Below are 15,750 nucleotides of genomic sequence, written 5' to 3'. Positions count from 1 at the left end.
AGTGGTTGTACATCTCCCTTTCACTCCTAGCATTCACAGGTGTATAAAAGATATAGTAAGATGTCTGTTCAGTTCTTGGTCCCCAACTCTCATCTAGTTCTCCTACAGAATTACTTGATTAAATTTAAATTTGTCTGCCATTTAAAAAAATGCACTCTTCATTTCCTTGGTGTTCAGCTGAGACTGGAGATTCTGGTTTTGATCTTGGTTACCTTGTCTTTGCACCTGACACTACTGAGAATTAACTTCATTGGCAAAAATCTGGCTGGAATGTGAATGGACTTCGAATTGGGACATCATTAGTGGCAGCCCTTGTCTACGATTTCTCCAGTGGCCTCTGGCAGGTAATTTTGATCTCCTGTCTCAATTTCTGTCTGTAGTGTGAAGACGGTAATAACTTCCTTTATTGTCTGCAAAGTATGTGAATACCATGTCAAAAGCTCCACAGGACAATCGAGAAGGAAATGCACGAGTAGGTCATGGGAAATGAAGGTTGCCTGCATGCTAGTTCTGGCAATTCCTTGCTTGAAAGCATTCTAAAACCACAGCTGCTTCAAATCTTTCACTGCAGACTGATTGGTATAGAATGTGTATAGACTCAATTGCTTTTTACCTCCTACCCTCATACATCACTGTCATTTACAGATTCAACTGTAGTTTCTCTGTTATAATACTGACAATGTAGGGCTTTAAACCAAAACAAATTCCCACCCAAGAAGTCTGTTCATCACCACCTCCTCCAGCCTAAACAATATGATCCAAGGTTGTGTAAGATATCTATACACTTATATACATGAAATTCTATGCATATGTGTGTATATATTTCTATTAAAGCATTAAAGAAATGCCTCAAGAAAATAACGTTACTTTAAATGAAAAAAAGTCAAGTCTCTAATTCCTAGTACATAAAATATTACCTCTGATAACGTGGAAAGAGAGTTGAAGAGAACATTAAAGCCTGAAATTAACTGAGCTGCTCCTAGAAGCAGTTAGTGAATGTGGCCAATAATGTGTTGTTTAAAAAGCAAAATCACTAAGGATTTTGATTCCATGTGTTCAGTATGACACATAGCATGCATATCTAGTAGATCAATATTTCACAGACAAGGAACAATTTATATGACAGACTGTAAATTATAATGGGTCCAAAACCAGCCAGTATAAATGGATGCTAAGCAGTGTGAATCAATAACAGACGCATCTCTAATAGTTTCCCCACTGCTGGTGGAAGACAAAAGCTCAAGCAGCATATCTGTTGTTCATTTGCCACCATGGGAACACCAGATGCTGTGTATCCCATCCAGATCTTCATTCTGGTCATTTTCTTTTACATTTTCTATAGAAAATCTTAGCAGGGTAGCCTGCCACTCTGTGTGATAACCCAAGATCCTCAATGTTCATGCCTAAGAAAATCAGACTTTATGCAGCTGGTATTTATTAGAGCACACTGTTCCCTTGTCTTCATGAGCAAGCAACAGGAATGGGACAGTATGGAAGAATTTTGTCCCCAGTGTTAAGTCTCAGCAACACAATAATGATTAGGTAGTTAATATGATTTTGTTTAATATAATTAATCAATGATATGTTGTCAGCTAATTTGGTTAGTTAATGATGATAGGTAATACTTCTGACATTCTAACTCTTTAAGAGTCAGACCGTGGCAAAGATTTTCCAAAGGGAAACAGCCTAAATCCAACAAGACTAATTTTCTGTCTTCCTTTAACACCCCTATAATGCATTCAGTTGAGCTACTCATCTGAAGTTGCTCCTGTTCAGGTTGCCAATAGCCTTTCCTTTGTTTATTCTAGTAACAGAATCTATCAATTCCTTCTATGCTTTTGTAAGTCTGTAATAAATCTTCCATACACTTCTCTTTCTAGCTTTCAAGGTCTCTTGTTCTTTATCCTTGGATTACTGCCATTTTTTGATCTCTAATTTCCTTCCTTCCTTCCTTCCTTCCTTCCTTCCTTCCTTCCTTCCTTCCTTCCTTCCTTCCTTCCTTCCTTCCTTCCTTCCTTCCTTCCTTCCTTCCTTCCTTCCTTCCTTCCTTCCTTCCTTCCTTCCTTCCTTCCTTCCTTCCTTCCTTCCTTCCTTCCTTCCTTCCTTCCTTCCTTCCTGCCTGCCTGCCTGCCTGCCTGCCTGCCTGCCTGCCTGCCTGCCTGCCTGCCTGCCTGCCTGCCTGACTTTTCCATTTATATCATCATGGTTATTATTAAAGGAACATCCTTTCCCTCAGTAAAAGACAAAAAATAAAATAAAACAAAACTATCCAAAGGCAATTCCTTCTTTCCCCAGCAAGCTCTGACCCAATAATTCTGTGGGTTAAATATCTGCTAGTGACTGGATTGAAGGCTTGCCTCCATTCTCTGGCATTCCCCTTTGCTGACTCAGCCCAAATCTCAGTAGCTTGTTCCGTTCTCCAGTTCTGAAGCCTGGTATCCATCATCCCCTAACCCTCTGCATAATTGTTTTGAATGGTGAGTCATCTGAGGACTTGTCTTCTTGTACTTGTATGTTCAAACATATGTCTGAATTGCTTGAGATTATATAGGTGAGGATAGGACAGGAAAATTTTCTATTTTCTCTTCTGTCTGACAGATTTTTTTCTGTTTCCATTGAACTGTTTATTTTTTTTAATTAATTTTTTTCTTTAAGATCAGACAGCTGAACCTTAGTAAAAAAAAATTGTGTTCTCTTCTTTACATTCAAAAATGTTCTTTTGTCTTCATTCCCACTTCCAGTCATTGATGTGAACAGAGGACTCTGCTTTTTTTCATCACAATTCATCATTTCAGTACCATGCAGTACCATTCCTTCTGATTTCCCTCACTTCTTCACTATGTGTTTAAGAGTTTTATATGATTCTGTGTGACTTTACTATCCAATCACATCACTAAACTTGCCGTAATATACAGTCCACATGATGCACATAGACTGATATGCATTGTGTAGAACTGTTTGTTAAGACTTCCCCTTCCTCCCCTCTGCATACATATATTCTCACAACTCTATCTCCTCTATTTACTGCTGCAAGTGTCTTCTCAGCTTTTTTCTAACTTTTTGTGAGCAGTTATCCTATCTATTATTAAATTAAAGCTTCTTCTGCCTTGCAGAATGCATAGTAAATCAGATCCTGGTTAAAGGTTTTTGTGTCTCTTCACCCTGCATCCCTTAAGTGTGCACTTCCTCAAGAGGTCCAAGAGTCCATCAGTAGTGGTCACAGCAGTACATATTCTCCATGCTACTCTTCTTTATTGTACATGTAAACTCTGGGGCAATAAATGTATTAATGATCTGTCATAGACTGTATTTTGTATAAGCCACTTGATGTATCTGATACTTCAATAAATTAAAAACTTTAATGAATGTCTGCTATGAAAAGGAAAAAAGAAACAGTGAATGGGGTACAGCGAGTGAGTTAGCACTGAGGACAGTTAGAGCTGTCTGGTCAGTTTTATTGGAATGTGTCTTTTCTAAGCCTAAAGGCAAATACTGTAGATTACTTGGTGCACTTCTGTGCATAAAGGGATAAGAGAGGAAAAGAGGAAGAAACAAAACAGTTGTGTTTTTTTTTCCTCTGCAGTAATCCATAAATTCTTGGCTGAGATGCGCCAATATTAAAATGAAACCTCATTGTCACATTCTTCTCACACCTCTAAGCAACAGACAGGACCGTACAAAAGAGACAGTACTCCCTAAAATCTGACTGGAGCACATTTGCTTTCTCTGTGCCAAGAGGAGGATGGAAATGGTATCAACACCTTGTTAAAAAATGCTGTGAGCAGAGATAAAAAATGAAACAGAACAAAAAAAAAAACAAAACAAAAAACAAAAAAAAAAAAAACAGAAGAAGGAGGCTCATTTGGATCTCAAATTGTGACTTATACTGGCAGTTTCAGTGGTAAGAAACTCCGCTGTTTCTTTACCCATTTGTGTGATTTTTACCTTTTGGCTCTCTCTAAAGCTACAAACCATTTCAAGCATGGTAAAACAACAGCAGCTGTAACTGCCTTCCTCTAAGGCAATACTATCTATTCTTCTTTGCTGGCCTCTCTGCCCTTAAAGTAAGATATACTATGAATGTACAGTTTAAACATCTTTACCTCCCTCCTTTCTTATCTCCTTCCCTCTCTCCCTTTCTCTCTTCTCCTCTTTCAGCAGCCCCCCCTCACTTCTCACAGCTATCTGGTCTATTGTGATTCCTTAAACTTATAAATGTCAGTCCTTCCCCCAATCTGCCCCCACCAGATTCCACTGTTTCAGTTCTCCAACATCTCTTGCTATATATAGCCAATTTGTCTGAGTAGAAAAAAAATCCTTTACTTTCTGTAGGGAATACCAGCAAAGCAGCAATATTGCCATGGCAACAAGGTTCTCAATCCATCAGACTCCCGCAGTATCTAATACATAATCTGTAAGGAGGAGACTACTGTTGAAAAATGAATGTGACACATGTCACTTCAGGATTTAATATGCTTTCCCCATGACCTTAATTAGCTCACCTTATTTTGAGTGATTACTCATTTTCTGATAGAAACTTCTTTTTTATTTTGCTACACTGAGGAAGGTAATATGTGATCCACATTCATTAAAATGCAACTTTTGACTTTTTCTCCATAAACATGCCACAAAATGGGAGTTTCTATAGTAACACACAATGCAGACTTAATTTGAAATTATAATCTCTTGATAAATATGAGATTCCCCCAGCACCCATCTCTGAGTATTTTTCTTTTTTTAAAGAAAAACATTGATTTTGCTACAGTGGTATACCTCTCTTTTACTCTAAAGGCTGTTTGAGAAGAGTTTCTTAAAATTAAATATCATCACTGAATGGCACTTCTGAAGTGAAAAACACACATTCTTAGCACACATTTTCCTTATACAATATAGATTTTGTATCATTTACTTGGGTTTTAACCTCATCTTATTCTTAAATTATTGAATTCTTTCACTATGACTGTTTAATGCCATAGAAAAGGGATAACTGCTTTAAGCAACAACAACTGCAAGGACTAATGGAAAGGCCTTTCTGAAGTTTAAAGTGCCTTAGATTTTTAATCTAGTTTTTAAATACTATTGAATCTGTTTAGTACTCGGTGTCACAACTTCATGAAAAATAAACCACTGACCATTTTTAACTGCAGTTAAGAAGCATTTACAGATCTTCTGCTGTTGAGTGGGATGAAGAAGAGCCTCAAAACCTTCTGTCAAGGCTTGAAAGTGGAAATGAGGGATGGAGGAAGGGAAGCAGGGAAAAGAGAATGATTTGTTTACAGTTACATTGTCCAAAACAGAAGAATGCAGAAGAAATTAAATGTTGCATGGAGAACTGTACTTTCCTAATGAGGCAGAGGGACTCAGCCAGCCAGTTCAAAACACTGTGGTGTTTGGCAAAGGAAATAATATCTACTGCAGTAGATGGTGCAAATTGTATTTTGATTGAAACGCCTTTTTTTTTTTTTTTAATCTCTTCCACGGAATGAAGCCTAAAGCTCACTGTAATTTGCCCTCCACTCCCTTGAGAAAGTTTCTTCTGGGCTACAAATCAGACTTTATACAGTCAGGAGATTTATCCCTTGTACTTAAGCGTTTAGTCGATGAAAATGGATATAGAAACCACTGCAACCACTGCTACCTTCTCTGTTTGGCTCTGCATCTCAGGAGAATGGACTTGGATATGGACTCCTGATTGCTCTTCACAGACATCTGCTCAAATCTCAACAGATGTTTCTGAACAGTAAACAGAAGTGTGCCAACAGCCTAACTCAGGCTCTGCTACTAGTCCACTTGTTTGCCAACAGATTTTTGTGTGGTTCTTTCAGATCTATCCTCCAACAGAAGAAAAGGCAAACTATTCTGATTTGAAGAAATGTACTTAAAACTGCACCATTTTAAACTACTTTGAAATTAAGAAGTTTTAAATGTTCCCTTAAATCTGAAAATCCTATATTTATATATATTTATTTGTTTTCAGCAACTTTTGGCAGTTTTGTAAATGTCAGTCATAAAAAAATCAAGACCAGAATCTCTAGCAGTAAAGGTACAGAATTAACCAAGACAATGTTACGTTTTAAAAACTTCTCACAGGCTCCAAACAATGAAACACAATGACATTCAGGAAGTTGAAGCTGCCAGTCTTCATATTGTATAGACTGTTCTCCCTTACTGGGAGTTGTGGGGATCATAACTTAACGCAGACATCTGCCTGCTCAGATGTAAAGAGACCATTTAAATGGGTTCATGAGTCTCTCTCTTTTTGTGTTAATATCATGGACACCTTATAAAATTAAAGAGGCAGAAAAGCAGTAGGGTTTTTTTCCCTCACTTTAATGAGTTTTGTATCATGACTTTCATGAATACATTTTCAAACATTACAGCCCAGCACATGTGATTGAATGGATACTAAAAATATGCAGCGTTCACCCACAAATTAGCACAACAGCATGAGGTACTTGCGCCTTAAATAGCAATACTCCCATAAATAATAATGTTAACACCAAAAAGACATTCAACTGTATGCAAGATCAATATGCCATAGGAACAAACTGACTTAGCAGGAGGTCTGTGGATAGTTCTTTTCTGCCTTGTTAAGAAAAAAAAGGAACGTATGTACCATAATGCATTCTACGTTTCAGAAGATATTATTCTTTGCCTGTCATTAAAATAACTATTCAAACAACACTAGAAAATGGAGTGGAATGAGATATTTAAGCTGCCTCCCAAACCTGTCAAGTGAAAATACAGGTTTCCTAAATTCAACAAAAATGTACCACCTTTAAGGACAAGCAATCATGCTATTTGTTGTCTTTTTGATTTATAACTAGATTAGCAAAAACTGTTCATGTCATGTGATACAACTCTATTTCATAGGTTTCTAGGAACAACAGAAGGAACCTGCAATATAGAGATAGCAGGCTCAGTTTGATAAATATGTCAGACAATGACAATCATTCTGTTTCTCGTGAATGAACTGAAGTGGTAATTTAAAGTGTCATCATTTGGAAACTTAATAATCTCTGTGTATCATTCACAATCGTGTTAGAACAGAGTCTGATATTATTCCATGCATAGAGTGAGCTATGTGAAGATCTACAGATACAGATTTGGAGTTGGATAGGAGCATCAGATCTGACCTCTGAGATAAAATTACTAATTAAATTTCACCAAAGATCTGAGGCCAATTACTTACATACCACTGAAACATGACAGACTTGATGAAGATCAGGGCAAAAATAGGATTTACAAGCCAACTGTATTGTGGGGTTTGGTTCCAGTCCCTTTGGCCATACTGCTGTCATTCCCCATACTAACAGGATGAGGAAAGACTCATCTAGGGAAGACCAGGCCAGGACTCTTTGAAAACTGCTGTGATAGTAGCCAGTGACTCTTCTCACAGCTTCAGAGGTGTCATGAGTTTTCGCTAACTGCTACCTTGGTCTTCTTTGTTATTTAGTAGGATGTCTAAGATCTTGGGACTGTACTGGAATGGTTTTGCAGCCATTATTACTTATTACTCTTATTATTGCTCAGGTAGACACAGGTGTCCCAAACTGATGCTGTTTTAAGAGGATGTGTGGAATTAAAGCTATAGGAAAACAGGAAAAATGATCTTGTAACTACTGGATGACACTCCTTGGGTAGGGCTGCTGATTGTGATGGTAATAGGTGGTGACAAGTGGTGAGGAAGGAGATATAGAGCACTATCTCAAGCAGATTGATGTGAAATAAAACATCAGTGGAATATATTTTTTTGCTTAATATTCATTGGTTAGTGGATCACTTCTTTCCAACTTTCCTCCTAGTGGATCATCACCTTATAACTCCTTATATAGACATCCAAATCGCTAAACTGAATGTTTGCTGTCTGTCATCCCATCCTAGCCAGGATTACTTTAAACTTTTTCCCTACTCTATGGTACTTTGTGACAAAGTATTTCATAAGCTGCATGCTCTGTGAAAAGCTTCCTCAGATGTGCTACCAAATGTGATGGTTTTAAGATTTTCTAAAAACTGTCTTTTACCTCCCCTTTCCATAAGTTGGTGTTGTCAGGAAAGATAAACAGAAATGCATCTATCTATGGTACTATTCCATCAGTTGGTCTGTGTCTGTCCTGAGCAAACATGGGATTTTGTTTTGGATGAATATATTGATTCTGATAAGTTTACTCAGCTCAGGTAACCATTATTGAATTGTCCTTTTTTTTTTTATTCTTAATTTATTATTAATATTATTATTTTTTTAACGAAGACGTAAGCTATTAAGCCAAACTAAGAATAGAAATTGAAATCTGGACTCTGAATCCAATACCCAGCAGAAGATTTACTGATGAGGAAGGATATATCAATGCAAAAGTTCTTCAGAGTACCTCTGCTTCTGCTACTTCTCTTTCGAAAGAAACACCACCTTTCTTAAGCATTTCTTTTTAATTGCCAATTAGGTGAGTAAGAGCTGCATGCCTTCTTTTGTAGCTACCAGAATTCTTTTTCTTTTGTGTAAGCCTTTGTCCTTTTCATTATTTTGCTTATAGGCATATGGATTAAGAAGAGTACTTATGAAGTATGATCATGACAAAGTGGAGGGTATGCAACAAAGAACAACAAAGACTGGAGTGCCTGAATGTAGAAATAAGATTATAAGACCTACCCTTGCAATTCAATTATGAGGTGATTAGGCAATGTTTTTCTTAAGTTGGCAAAGATATGAAGAGAAGTAGGGCAATTATTTGCAGGACATAGTAATAATAATAATGAGAAGAAGGTGCAATCTCTAGTTATATGGCTGTTTCATGCAGTGCATGATTCTAACAGTAAGGATCAGGAAATGCACAGTCATATTCCATGGAGATATGCCTGTGCAATGTGCCTGGGCTGGAATGGTAAAGGGTGTAACACTGACTGAATTGTTGAATGTAGAGCTGTGTAACAGCCACTCTGTGCAATCACTGTGATCCCTGCATCTGGAGAGAAACAGTGCTGCACTGACTTGATGGAGGACAGACCTTACAGTTTCTTCTTTGATGCCTTTTCTTTCAACAGCTCATGTAATGCTGGCAATGGCTCTCACTGGAGTCTTTCTAGTTTTCTCCTCCATATAGTTGAAAATATTTTATGGGAAAATGAATAGTGGCAAATAAATTTGGAAGAGCTTGAGCTACGAGTGCAGGCAGTGGTTCAGAAATAATATACTCTGAATTAATGTGTTCTGTACACATTAGAGAAATTGACTTGTAGGAGTTGTTTTGTCTGTAATAAGGTTAATATGGTCCCTGCTATCCCCTCTCAAATTTTTGAATAGGAATGGAGGCAGGTGAAAAATGCAGGAACAATATAGTCTAGCCAAAGGGATTAGCTTAATATCCAATTATAAGGCTTTTAAAAGACATCTGTCAAAAATACCATGATAAGACCTTTCATTCATTGTTTATAATGAATGCATTCATCTGGGCTCTTTTCTCAAAACAGTGGAACATTTTTCTTTCATATCAAATGGTTTATCCTACCATATTCTAAGTGATTTTCCATTAATTGATCCTGGAAGCCTTTGCAACTCATTTTCAAAGTCTAAGAGATCCAGAATCCAATCTATTTATGGCGGTAAATTTTAAACAGCTGCCTCTTGTATATCTTGAATATCTCGTTGTTTTTTTTTCCTCTTAATTGTTGACCATCATTCTTTATTATTCATTATTCTATACCTATTTAATAAAACTAAAATCCATTATGGTCTCTTATCTGTTCAATAGCTCAATAAGCCTGAACCAGGTCAGACAGCTTTCTACAGCTTTCAGAAACATTGATTCTGCTTTTCACCTTTTCATTCATCTCATCTCTTCACTGTGAAGACAAACGATTGATGGCTCAGACAGTTTTAATCACTTCTTTATCATACGTGAATATGAACTTCCTGCTTTTTACATACACAGTGTGGGCTTTTCTTTCAGCACTGAACACTGCTCACTTCTCTAGATGAAGTCTGCTGATGAATAGCACCTTTGGAAGACTTAAGTACATGTTAAATAAATGCAGTCAAAGCTCTATATTAGAAGGACATTACAATTGTGAAACCCAGTACAAAATGGCTGTAAATACAGAGCTGGCAGTGCTTTTGCAATACAGACTGGCCTGGATGCATGCAAATGCAACACATCATATCATAAAGGTATATAAATAAGATAATGTGGTCTCAACAAAGGCAAACCTAGCTGATATTTTGGCAACTCAGTTCCAAACGGAGGTTCTCCATAACTGGTACTTAAAATCTGATATACTTTTTCTTTTGATAGTAAATTTCTGCACATGCTTAAATAAATTCTGGTTATGCCCAGTAATACTTGTGCCCTCTCTAAAAGCTTATGTCTGAATCTCTCTCATACCAAATCTGATCTAGATTCATAATTTTATCCCAGTGCTGATCAGGAGATATTATAGCAAAATGACTGAGTGTTGAGTTTTGCAGATGGTACTGCTGTGGGAAGCTGTGAAGGTGTGTTTTTTTCCTAATAGTTTTATGTCTAGACCACTTAGATTTAGTGCAGAAGATGAGTATTTGCTTTAGGAAGCACATGACTATAATACTCCAGGTTCAATGCGCAAAGGAATGACACTGAAAATTCTGTTTTAGAAATGGTTAATCATGAGCTAATAAAAACTATAGGAAAGACTGAAACACACCTACTCTAGAAAATGACTATCTGAATATTTTTTTGTGGAAATTGTAAGTAACTGGGAATAATGTGCTTCAATCAGAAGCACTCAGTGTTGCCTATCTACACTCACAGCTCCTTTCCAAAAAACAGAAAGAATTAATTAATTTGTCACTCTGCTTTTAGTTATCTCATCCTTTATATTTTGTTTAATTTTCACAAACATTTTAGCTTAATAAAGTAGTATGACTTGTGCTATCAAAATATAATACATTTAAAAAAAAAAAACTAAGCTACTGGAATCACATGGTTATATTTGAGTCTGCATTTCCATTTGGTAAAATGAAAGTTTTGTCCCTCACACTTGTGGAAAGATATTAAAGAAAAGACCTCTGAAGCCTCAGAGAAGGCCAATTATTGTCTAGTCAGGACTGGCAATACTGTCAATCAGCTTCCTGATTAAGGCAAATTTCTTTGTGTCTCAGTGCATATATTAGTTTGCGCTTCTTCTGAACCTCTTCTAGTACAGCACAGAAACAGAAGAACTTTCTGCTTTCTTGCATAATTAAGTCTTGTTTTAGAATTTCATTCTCCTCTCAAAACTTGACCTTTACGGTTAGGAATAGACTGTATTTTCATTTAATTAAAATAGCACTGTTCATTCTGCTCTTTTCATTATGTGCATTAGCTATTTTCTACTAAAATAATAATAATAATAGCAACAACAATAATGAAATACAGATTCTGGTTACTTGTAATTTAAATTTGATAAAAGTATTAAGTAAAAAGTTTTGAAACTCTATCAACCTACATATACAGTATGAATAACCAGATATTCCAGTTAATAAAGCAGCTTCATAACTTAATATTTGCTACAGAAGTCTTCTCTAGAAATAACTATCACAAGATCGCTCTTTTCTTACTGACAAATGTGAAAGATAATGAAAACACATACTGTGGAAAAACGAGCTTGCCATCCTATAGTTGGCTTGCTGTTATAAAAAGGTTTACCATAAAACGATAACTTCTCGGTTATATTGAAAATAAATGACTGTAACTTCCTCCAGCATGGGAACAAATTTATTGGATGAATTGTTTGAATGCTGTAGAGCTTTAGCACTTGGATTTTGCCAAGTAAGAATCTTATCTTTCTAAGTAATCATATTTTGTGTTAAGCTGGATATTTGTACTTCATTCTTCTAGACCTGTGAGATAGAAACAGAGCCTATAAGGTCAGTTACTTAAAGTCCTGATTTTGTGCATGTATAGCTAGTGCTGTCTTCATGCCAGACAGAATTTACACAAGCACCACTGACTTGTGATGTGGTAAACAAGAACATGTCTGTCAACAAAACTGCAAAGAAAATCAGTACAATGTGGGAGAAAAATGAAGTAGGAAATCCATAATGCTCTATACCAAGAGACAGCATATTGGATATTCATTTACTGTCACGAACCACACAATTTTCTTAAATGTTGTAAAGCAGTAACTCAAAATAATTAGAACTGCAAAAAAAAAAAAAAAAAAAAAAAAAGTCCAGAGACTACCCTGGTGCATATAAATCTGCAAGTGCTGGGACACTTAATGAATTCAAAACAGAAACTTTTTTCTCTTCAGAAACCCTCTCTACAAGTGTGAGAGAGCACTAGGGACACTTCAGATTCAAATGATGGAGATAAAAAGAAAGCATTTGTGAAGAGTACTCTGTTACAAAACAGATCTCTTCTGTTTGCTTCTAAAAAGTTTTTTAGATTAGTTTGATTTTTCTTCCAGAGTAAAACTAATGGCAACTACAATACAGATTTTTTTGGAGCCATATAAAGTCTCAATCTTCATTGTTCCACTGACATTGTAAGTATATTTACAGACATTTGAAATACAAATTATTTTAATAAACAAAGGAATATCCTTATTTTTAACTAACTTCTGTTTCTGACTGTTCTCACACATGTACACCATGTGGCTTAACTGGGAGCCAGAACAAAAATGACTGTTTATTAAATTACCTCTACTGCCTGAGGGCTTAATTGGATGTCATTTCTCTGTTTAAATGCTTTCAGGCAGCTATCCATGCCCACTTCTGAATCTAGTCTGTATCAGGTTCACCCTGCTCGTGTCACATATTGATTATACTGCATTACGTGGCACACTAGGTCTGTGCTTCTGCATAATTCACAGCTGAGATCTTGGACCTTATTCACCGAAGCATTCAAAATGGCAATCGTTCCCAAGGACTGAATAGTTTTGTTCAGGATGTTCCCCTGAAACGTCTAATTTTTGTCATGTTGGCCAAATACATCAAGCCAAACTTCTGATATCTTCCTGTGCAACTTAATATTTGCTCTTCTACTTTGCTTGCTGTGTTTTAAGGTATTCCCAGCCAAGACAATGGCATCATTTGATTTAAAATGAGCAACAGTGTGCAGGAAACACAAGAACAAGGACAGAAGAAAAAAAGAAAAGCAAAGGGAAAACACTTTGGTTCCTGGTTTCATTTGTACCTCAGCTTTTATGTATTCTAAGATTATATGAGGTAAATTGCCCAACTCAGGCTATAAAGAAATTTCAAAATGCGGACGGATTTTAAGACATTATAAAGGAATTCTTGGACAGCTCCCTGGAGCTCAGTGCAATTATTGTGGCTTTCTATTAATCCAGTGCAAGTATTTTAAAATAATGTCTTGGGGCAAAGTGTGCTCTTACTTGCTATGCATTTCTGCTTATATATCTGCTCTTAGGGACTACTCAGAAAAACTTAGCACAGCATTTTCTTCTAGTTTGCACTTTAACTGTTCTGTTAGAATGATTTTCTCTTTCACTTACTTTTATTTTAACCTTAAAGACAGGCAGTTTCCTCAACACATACAAGGCTCTGTCGTTATACCTCACATCCCTTCATCATTATATAAAAGTTCTATTGAAAGTACTGAAACATTTTCTTCTTACCAATATTTCCTACAGCATGACAGATCCCTCCATTTACCACCAAATGAATATATAGAATGTGATGAAATACAAATCATTATCCCTTGGAAGTACTACTACATTTGTGTTTTCTCATTCTTTCTCTTACTTCTTCTCTTAGTACACCAACTGTCATGAGTTTGAGGTACAGGGATTTTATTACTGGAAAAATATCTGGAGAATCCTTATGGAGAAGTAGGTGTACAGAGCAGTGCTTGGAAACTTCATCATAACACTTAGGTGGAAGGAAAAAACTAGAGAAGTACAGGTAGGGTGGCTGACTATTCTTGGAATTGTGCAAAGGGGTGAACAAAGGAAAGGGAGAAGAAACACAACTTGGGCAAAACTGAAAGGAAAAGAATTATTTTGCTAGATTGTTGCCATGATCAAACAATTTTTTGAGGCCTTTGAATGCCTGAAAGGCTTTTCTTTATATTCTCAGTTGCAAGAAAAAGGCTCTGTAGTCCAAATCAGAGGCCTAACAACCCTTTGACTTTTTTAATAACTTTTTGACCTCTTTTACCCATAAGTCATCTTGTTGCTCCACTATTCCATTTATTTGCTTTTAATCTGCACCAGCTTTACAATGAGCAATGTGCTATCTTCATTTTTTTCCCAGTCTGTATCTTGGTTTATGATACATTAAAATATTTCAAAATGTCACAAAATTATCTGAAAATTTCATAAAAGTCTTACATGCATCATAAACAATACTCATACGAAGCAGTAGTAAATTCATTGAAGAAATAAAATAAAAATAATTCACAAGAAAAATATGAATTCTAAAGGAACAGACAAGTGTATTTTTCAGCTCATGTTCCTGATCATCTATGGGCTTTTTCAGATGTTAGTCTACTTTTTTTTCAGGACATTCAGAAAGATTAGAAAGAAAATTAGAAAATTAGAGAGAACTACCTAATGTAAAAGGGTCTTATGCATGTCTATCTTTCCATTTTTTTTATAGACACCAAAAAAAGATTTTTCCCTTTTAAGACATTTCTTCAAGCTTGCATATCTGTGGAGCTGTATTTGTTTTGGGAAAGAGATGGGGGTTTGCCAGGATTTCTTCCTAAATTATTTCCAAATGTTATTTAGGAGTAGATTAAACTGTCTGAGTCCCTTGGCTACAGGCATTTATACGTACTAGTCTATTATCTGGATTTCATATGAAAGAGGAAGCACAAATGACTTCTTCTTAGCTACATATTCAAATCAATATATGTGTTCTAAAAAACAGTGAAATCAATTGAAAGATTTCCAGAAATATATCTGGGCATAATTCCTGTTGGATAAATCTGGAACAGGGGACAATCCTGAATACTTGTATTGGATTTAGTAGGATCTTCTGTAAGATGGTGAAGTGATTTACACTCTAACCTACATAAAATAAATAAGCATTTATTAAATCCACAAGAATACTCTCTAAGTGAAATTCAGGGTTGAGTAGTAGCTATTCTGCTGGATTTTGATCCAAATACAAGTGATTGAAACAGTGCACAAAGAAAACAACAGTCTTTTTTGTAGGGGTTCTTTTTCTCTGGGGGGAGTGGAATGATATTTGATGAAATTAGGACTGAAGAAAGGTAGGGCTGGAATGAGATCTTTTTTTTTTTTTTTGGTGTTATGTAAGGGAGTGGAACAAATGGAAAACGGAAGTGGTTTGACTTCCTATTTTTTGTACTCACTCATTGACTCTGTCAATTTGGCCATCTCTGTTTCTCTTTTGGACTTCTCCTGGAGGAACAGATAAAATAAAAAACATATATATATTTATATTAAATTCACTTGAGTGTAACTGTATTAAAATTTGCTTCTAAACAGAAAGCACCACTGGAGGCTTTTTCCTTGTAATATGTGGATTGTGTTAGCTTTGAAGAGTGAAACTTGCATTTCATTCTTTCTCTGAGTGTATGTTTGTGAGTGTATTTAGTTGGAGTAAGTTGATTATTCTATCAAACTGATAATGGAGTAGGAAATCCTTCCATTTTATACTTTGCACTGTAATTCACAAGTGTGCTAGGACTTCATGACAAAAGCTGTGAAAAAAGGCCATCCCACAAGACAGATATACTGGAGAAAACAAGCTCATTTAGAGATAAATAAATTTCAGATGGAAGCTGGAATGAATGACACATAGCA

At 36.1% G+C, this 15,750-nt stretch overlaps 1 protein-coding gene across 1 annotated transcript in view; it reads right to left on the bottom strand.

Moving 5' to 3' along the window:
* KCNJ6 (potassium inwardly rectifying channel subfamily J member 6) overlaps positions 1-15,346 on the bottom strand; it is a 108,426-nt gene extending 93,080 nt beyond the window's left edge. The window contains exon 1 of the mRNA XM_065741758.1: positions 15,297-15,346. Within this exon, the coding sequence (XP_065597830.1) occupies positions 15,297-15,321 (25 nt within the window). The 5' untranslated portion in view covers positions 15,322-15,346. The remainder of the gene's footprint in view (positions 1-15,296) is intronic.
* Between the last annotated feature and the right edge of the window lie 404 nt (positions 15,347-15,750).

The sequence above is a fragment of the Cyrtonyx montezumae genome, unplaced genomic scaffold (assembly GCF_038088225.1).
Source record: "Cyrtonyx montezumae isolate F1298 unplaced genomic scaffold, pur_monq_1.0 scaffold_3, whole genome shotgun sequence".
NCBI lineage: Eukaryota > Metazoa > Chordata > Aves > Galliformes > Odontophoridae > Cyrtonyx > Cyrtonyx montezumae.
Note: the sequence above shows the minus strand (reverse complement) of the source record. Positions and strands in the feature narration are given on the sequence as shown.